The sequence below is a fragment of the Aegilops tauschii genome, chromosome 6 (genome assembly GCF_002575655.3).
Source record: "Aegilops tauschii subsp. strangulata cultivar AL8/78 chromosome 6, Aet v6.0, whole genome shotgun sequence".
Taxonomy (NCBI): domain Eukaryota; kingdom Viridiplantae; phylum Streptophyta; class Magnoliopsida; order Poales; family Poaceae; genus Aegilops; species Aegilops tauschii.
Window position 1 is genome coordinate 311,110,918 of NC_053040.3, and position 7,684 is coordinate 311,118,601.

The window sequence follows — 7,684 nt, forward strand, 5'->3', positions numbered from 1 at the left end:
CAGATCTCACGGGCTAGTATCTGAGACCCATCTTGATGGATGACATGTGGCATTTACAAATCACAAAGCATCTACCCCACCCCTCACTTGAAATCAGGGAGGAGAGATTAGATGCTTTATGATTTATGAATGCCACGTGTCATCCATTAGAAACTTTTTTGAAATCAAATATCCTAAGTATTGTACTCATTTTTTTGCATAGAAGTATTGTATGTACTCATATACACAGCTGAGCAATAATGTCCAGTCCAAAATATGATAAGTATTGTACTCGTATACACAGCGGAGCACCAATGGAAGATGAGAATTCGTCGTCGCGTACTGGGGGTGGAGAAAGGAAAGGAGTTGGGCAGCCGCGGCAGGTCGAGGTGAGGAGAAGAGTAGCACGGGAGCCTCCCCGTCGCGGGGTAGCCGATCAGGAAGAAGACGTCGTCGTCGCCGTGTTTTTTTTTAGTCTAAGCCGTCGCCGCGACTGGAGCAGAAGCTATGGCCGGCCCAATATTTGGGCTTCTTGGAATAGGCATGAGAGAGAGCATGACAGGGCTCGGCGCTCGCGTATGTATATATATATATCTATACTACTACATAGTGTACCAGTTTTGAAATTTTGAATCTCATGACTAGGAAGCAACCTGAACCATTGATAGAGTCCATCCAATGGTTGGAAATGCTGGGATTCGCTGCTACAGTTCTATCTACAGTACCAGCGAAGCTACTGTTGTTCTCTGGAATCATCCACAGATAATCAGTACCAGCCAACGTACTGTTGTTCTCTAGAACTATGTCAATGCTGGAAAAATTCACATGCTTGTTGCTGTTGTCGTCCATCCGTGCGCGTAGCTAGCTGTCTCAGCCGCCTTGGCATCGGTAGCGCATACTAATAGCGTCATCTCAGAGGGATTTGGGACGGAGTTTTGAGCTGGCTGTTGTGCAATGCACCAATCGATGGGACGAGGGAAGTCAATGCGTGCATTTGCACGTACATGTATACTAGTATATATATATATGCGGGCTGACTTTAAGGTAAGGCCAGGGTAACCAAACAAATCAAAGGCCAATTTACATTGGATGGGCCGAAACGCCCCGGCTTCGTGAAAATACGGTTCCAATTGACGACGACCACACCCCTCATCATAAGAAAAACAAAAATGTTGCCTCAAAAAAAAAATGACCACGACCATGACCAATTGACCATTTCGACCTCACAGATTAATTCGGTTGGGCAAAGTTGGAACAAGAGTTGAAATACGGTAACTCAACACAACACATCACGGTCTCCCTTGAAAAGTTCTACTAGCCGAGCTGTCATGATCTCCTCGGACGAAATCACTAGTGAGGCAGTGCATGACGATAATGGTGGTGTGTGGGCCAATGGAGTGAAAGGAAATGTTGTGGTGAACTTAAAAAAAACCTCCTGATATATTGATCTATATATCTATATACCGCCATATCCAATTAATCTTGGCTGTCAAACCATGTCAATCCAACAATCTAGATTGCTTCAATGGTGAGCGTCCAACATGTTTAACGCGTAACTAATATCATATCAAATATCAATGGCTCTGCTGATTATATAATTAATGTGTACTAATTGATATCCTACCAAATATTAATGAATAATTAATTTTTTTATGTAATTTTAACATGCATTGCACGTACGCATTTACTAGTTAAGTAAAAGGTTCCTACAAATACGTCACGCAGGGCGAAACACTATTAAAAAAACATCATCCAACCTATTACAAAACGAAATTTTCCCAATCTCATGCGTCACCACATTGGCTTGACGATTGAGATGCTTAGTGATGCTCAACGTTGTCTTCTTCAGAAAAGAAGGACATGTCAATTTTTCATTTGCAAAAAAAAAGCACAAAAGCTAGATACCAACCAGCCTTCTAGAAGTCTGGTGCCCAGGAGCCTCCTAGTAGACCGGCGTCCACTTGCACAATTTGGCTAAGTCAAAACCCATGGAGCCCAAAAGTTATTGGTATTTACCAAAGATCACCGTCCACCAGTTTGGCGTCGTGGTGGCGTTGACAGTTGGTCTGACAAGGATCATGCGAATCTCGGCTCTGAACATGGGTCGACTATTCGATGGTGGCGGTGGCTTCTGGGGCGTGTGCATGTGATGTGGTCTGCTGGAATGAATGTGTGCTCCCGGTACGCCATGCGGGCGGCTCGATGATGACCCTAGATATAGCTAGTGGGGCGTTGTAATGGCATCTCCATTGTCGAGTTTGTAAGTGTGACATGGTGGCCTCAGGTTGTTTGATGTATGTTTTTACCGGACCTTTATTGAATAATTTAATAAAGAAGATTGTGTGAATCTTTTCATGCAGAGGCCTAGGGTTTTAACCTCTTTAAAAAATTTAAAACCCATCAGAATTCGGTCAAGATCTGAATCTCATGAAATTTTCCTGGAAAGCCAATGTCCTAAGTTAGTACTCGAAATTTTCGAGTAGAGAAATTCACGATGTGCAAAAGCTAATAGTGTTCTTCACTCGAGTTTTGGCCAAATGCAAAATGCCTTGGGAGTCTATAAGCTAATGGTTTTGCATAAAGACTGATTTCATTATCGAAGTTTCGAAGTATAGAATCCCGTGTCCGTTTTGCATAAAGACTGATTCCACGGACAAATATGGTGTCCGTTTTTGGAGTCACGTTGGAGATGCCTTAATTCGTTGTGTGGAAGCTCAGCGTTCCTCCACAATCAAATCTGGGTGCCACAAGTTCATGGTTATGGTTTCGTTCCACAATTGATTTATTTAGCTAGGGAGAAGCTAAGTTTTATGAACATAAATTGTGAAATCATGCACGTGGGCCCCTCAGATTGGATACATTTAGCACACTGTTATTACTCCCTCCGTTCCTAAATATAAATCTTTGTAGAGATTCCACCATGGACTGCATACGGATGTATATAGATGCATTTTAAGTGTAGATTCACCCATTTTGTTTCGTATGTGGTCCATAGTGGAATCTCGTCAAAACGGAGGGAGTACAAACTAAGGATCCAGGCGGGCATCCTGTGAACCCACATGCATGTAGATCAAAAGTCAATCCTAGGTCGACTTTTACTATGCTTGCATACGGGTTCACGCGGACTCGTGCCGTGCTTGCACGGTTGCACCCCTGATTAAACCAGATTGATAGAGATAGACAACTGCAACAACAAAACAGTAGTAGTATTCCCGGCCAAAACAAATACAAACAAAAACAGTAGTAGTATAATAACATGTATAAGAAAAACTCAACACGCCGTCCCCTTTGGACTGTCATAGTTCTTCCAGAAAACCAAGAACACCAGTGATCCGCCAACCAGGGTCGCGGATTCGCCAACCAGGGTCGCGGTTAGCCGTCTGATTGACAGTAGCGGCCGTACGCACGGTAGGCATAAAGGAGACAAGATGAAGAACAGGTCTTTCAAGGGTAGTAGAGCGCACAAGAAGACGCGACAGTGCACAGGAGCCCTGGGCGCGCAGCGTACGTACATGATTCATGGGAGAATTAGCTAAGGTGATTTATGAAGGCGCTTCAATCGGGAGTTAATAGTAGTGGTATTGCTTCTAGTAGTGGCCGTTGGCGGCGCCTGAGTTGGTGGCGCTGCCGCTCTTGCCGTCGACGACGACCTCGGTCATGGGCACCTGGTCGGCCTTGCGCTTACGGGCCTCCAGGATCTGCTGCGTCGACTTGTAGTAGATGCCGTACAGGATGATCTGCCCCACAGCGAACATCACGCCCAGCCCGTTGGGGATCTGCATCCAACAGCAAAGAATACCAATTTAACCCACAGCGGAGAGCAACGGAGAACAGAAGTTTGTAACCAGAAAAACAAAACATAATCCAAGAAATGTGTTGGCCTGAGCCAAGGGTCAGCACAGTAGGTGACGCGTTGCATGCCGTGGCCGCGGACAAAGGGCAACCAGAATAGCACATGACGTAATACCCTGTGTTGTGGTGTACCATCGGCTACCGTGCATCAGCGGTCAGGAGCGGACGGATAGATCCCAAATGCACACGCATTGATTGGGAGTTGAACGCAGTGCGATGGCTATGCGGACGTGGGCGGTGGCAGCATCCACCTCGCCGCCTTCCTCTCGTGCCATACACACCACACAAGCTACACCTCACAGGTCGGGATCAGCGGCTGAGCCCCCCCCGATTTGACGCCTCCAGTTGACAACACGACCTCTCTTTGAACGAAAACCTGTTTTTTTCTCTTGGAATTTCAACGAAGAAAACATGTTTTTGCCATCCCGACACACATCTGACGCCAACAGTAATTATTCATTCGGACCGGGACAGGCGGACAGGTGTGTGCTGTTAGCGTGACAATCCCAAATCCAAACAGGTAGCCGACAACGGAGACGATCCGGTCCGCAAGGTCAGTCGTGACAACACTGGCTTGACCTTTCGGTCTCACGATGTCCGCCGAGCCATGCCACCGTGCAAAAGTAGGACCCGAGGCTTGAAAGCAACGCCGACGCCTGGTCCGATATTTCGGCCCATCGCACGCGCCCGTGGCCAGCCTAAAACTGCATGCTGCTAGATGGGCCATGGAGTCTTGGTCCTACTAATAACGACTCTACTACCTAGCAACCCAATCTTATCTTACCCAAATGAAAACGGCCCTCCCAGCACAAAAACGTGCATGTACACCGTAGCTAGTCCCATGAACGTGCATGCAGATCGCAGCAGGGAAGCAAAGAAAGGGCCCCCGTTACTTCTGTCCGCGGGTGGTGCACGCAACTTGTTGTGAGAACGCAAGTCCTAGTTGCAAGGCTGCATTCATTTGGGTTGGGTGGTTCGCCTGAACCAATCCAAATATGGTTTGGTACCTAACGAGATCAGATGCACCTCCTAAATTTATACACCCGGCCCTGCCATCATCAACTTGCCTTGGCAGAACTTAGCAAGTCACCCATGTTAACTTCCGGCGCTGCTTACTTTAATTAGACGGGCATTGCCCAGGTTCTGTGCTGGCTACTCAGGGTAGCAAGCGCTCAAGTGGAAGTCATCCTCATCTCACACCAGCAATTAGTATACTGCTAGCTAATGGTTACTATTACTGTGTGTGAAATTTTAGAAGGCTTACGGTGATGTAGAGGTCGAACTTGATGAGGGCGTAGGCAGTCCAGCAGATGCCATTGACGAGCGAGGCCACGGACAAGAACAGGGGCATGTACTCCACGCTCTTGGTCTGGATCACCATTTTCTGAAAACACGGACACAGAGAAAATCAACATGATGATGATGAACAATACAAAAGGAAATCCATCCATTTTACAGACAATTGTTTGTTTTTGCTGCACAATTCATCCAAAGAAAACAGGCAGTAAAACGGAAACAACTACCCTCTACACGTATTAACCAGATTATGAAGTACACAGCTACCAAGGAAACGACGGCATGTGGGATGACACAACTTTTGTTTTGTTTGGGATGGGGGGACTAAAAAAGGTGTTTCATATAAGAGCTAAAAGCCATGAACAATTTTAACGAAAAGTGCAGCGGGCACAAGTTGTTAATTACAGTTGGATCAAAAAGTGAAGGATGAACAAAAAGAACATGAGTTTTTCCTTTTCTGACAGCAAAAGAACATGAGTTTTTCCTCTCTCTTTTGACAGCAAAGGAACAGGAGTTGATTTGACGCCATGATTGGAAACACTGCATGTAGTAATACGTATATATTTTTTCTTCAGAAAAGAATATTTGCGCTGTTCAAAGTAGATAGCGAGATAGCCGAAAAGAATACAGCTACTGCTAGATAGAGAGAAAACGACAGGATTACGCATGCGTGTACTCGCGTATTCTATTCCCCACCCAGAACGTACCCAGAGCAGGCGTTGGTCAATCAAATTAGTATATAGATTAATCCAGCGTTCTTTTCCTATGGTTATTCTCATTCGAGCAGCAGTTAATTAATCATTTCCTCGCCTGATCGATCTCCTGACACCGACAACCACCTACTGGACTAAAATCAATCAATAGAAAACTAGCACCAAATCTCACTCCAGTACTGTACTGGTTGTAGGTGAGACCGTGAGAGTGATGGCGACGCGTACCATGACGGAGAGCGGCGCGGCGTACATGCCGGTGCCGAAGAGGACGCAGAGGATGCCGACGACCATGGACCTGCGGTCGTGGGTGTGGGCGAGGGAGAGGACGAGCGCGCCGACCGCGGCGACGAAGGCGACCTCGGCGACCAGCAGGAGGAGGACTCGGCGGCGGGCGGCGCCGACGGAGAAGGTGAGGAAGAGCGCGACGTAGGTGAGCTCGATGAGCATGCCGGTGCCGTTGATGGTGATGACGAGCATGCTGTGCGGGTGCACCAGCGGGAGCCCGTAGAGCACCCACATCATGCAGTTGAGCAGCGTCGCCAGGTACGGCACCGCCGAGTACTGCTCCACCGTCTTCTTCTTCCAGATTTGGATGAACGTCGGCCTGGAATTCGCAGTTCGCAAGTATTTTCACTGGTCAGGCATTTTTTCGAAGAGATATCCAAACTGTTTCGATCAGAAAACGGAATACAAAATTATCGCGGTGCCGATCTCCGCATTCTCACGAATTTGTGTCATGTAATTCTCGCTCTTTGCTCAGCACAATTAATTCCGGAATCCATTTTATCCGGCGAATTAAATGAAGATACACTTAAGAGTGGTATAGTTTTAGTCGGTGCTTACACTGGGGATAGGAAGAGCACCAGGGCGGTTGCATTGCCTGCAAGGGAGACACAAAACAATCCCAAAAAAAGCAACATCAGAAGTAGATCTCGGACGATGAACAAACAAACACAAAGGAGGAACCGCCGAACAAATCACGGTTCGGGCCGCTCTAGGGAACCCGGCGCGTGATGCTCGCTTGCACTAGAAGGGAGCAAAAGTTCGTGAAGAGGACACGCGCAAAGCGGCGAGAAACAAAAAGAGCATCAGGGGGCAACAGCAGCACCCCCCGTACGACCCGTGTGGCGCCGCTGCCACATGGTTTTCGCTGCAGTGCAGGCGCACATGCGTGTGCAGTACAGAGGCGGGGGGCGTGGGGCGACGGGGAGGCACGCACCTATGACGCCGATGACGGTGCGGATAGCGTCCGGCGACACCATGGTGGCTTGGCTTCCGGCGAGAGGTAACCGCACCGAGGAACTGATCTAGAGGAGCGTCTCGGGTGCAGACGAGAGGGAGGGAGGGGGGAGAGGGGAACGGATTTCTGGACTTGGAGGAGAGGGGACGGGGGCAGGGAAGGATGCAAGTACAGCGGACCCTCTCCCTCTGTCTCTGTGCGTCGCGTTTGATGAGTGAATGATCTCAGGAAAACACCGAACGGGGTCCTTAAATAGAGCGGGGCTGCTGACCCGTGGGCCCCGCACCGTCGCCCCCGTCTCTATCTCTATCCGGCTCGCTCTCTCTCTCATGGACGCCGCGCCGGCCTTTTGCATACGCCTCTTTCTTTCTCTCTCTATAACTACCCCGATGTGCTGTGGCCCAGCAGCCAGCCGGGTGGGTTGGTCGTACTTTTCTTTTTTAGGATTTTATTTGGATGAAATGGTGGGTTGCTCATACGTACTGACCATTTCGACTTTGGTAGATATTCGCATTCTTGGCCCGGGAGCAACCCGCTGGGCGTAAATACCAGTGTTTTGGTTTCCTGCAACCATTTTGGCTTCCTTTTGCCTTTACTTTTCGTC

General features: G+C 48.1%; 1 protein-coding gene across 1 annotated transcript; it reads right to left on the reverse strand.

Annotated features, from left to right (window-relative positions):
- Positions 1 to 3,164: 3,164 nt before the first annotated feature.
- On the reverse strand, positions 3,165 to 7,346 carry LOC109779953 (bidirectional sugar transporter SWEET4). The gene is made up of 5 exons (XM_020338552.4): positions 7,060 to 7,346; positions 6,684 to 6,720; positions 6,066 to 6,444; positions 5,096 to 5,215; positions 3,165 to 3,755 (listed from the first exon to the last, which is right to left on the reverse strand). Exons 1-5 carry the CDS (start codon positions 7,100 to 7,102, stop codon positions 3,567 to 3,569), a joined length of 768 nt encoding a protein of 255 aa, XP_020194141.1. The 5' UTR covers positions 7,103 to 7,346; the 3' UTR covers positions 3,165 to 3,566.
- Between the last annotated feature and the right edge of the window lie 338 nt (positions 7,347 to 7,684).

Coding starts and splice junctions, on each gene's coding strand:
- LOC109779953 (XM_020338552.4), bottom strand. CDS start 7,102: ATGGTGTCGCCGGACGCTATCCGCACCGTCATCGGCGTCATAG. Junction 6,721..7,059: donor CACCGTCATCGGCGTCATAG/GTGCGTGCCTCC, acceptor TCTCCCTTGCAG/GCAATGCAACCGCCCTGGTG. Junction 3,756..5,095: donor AGTTCGACCTCTACATCACC/GTAAGCCTTCTA, acceptor TGTTGGATGCAG/ATCCCCAACGGGCTGGGCGT.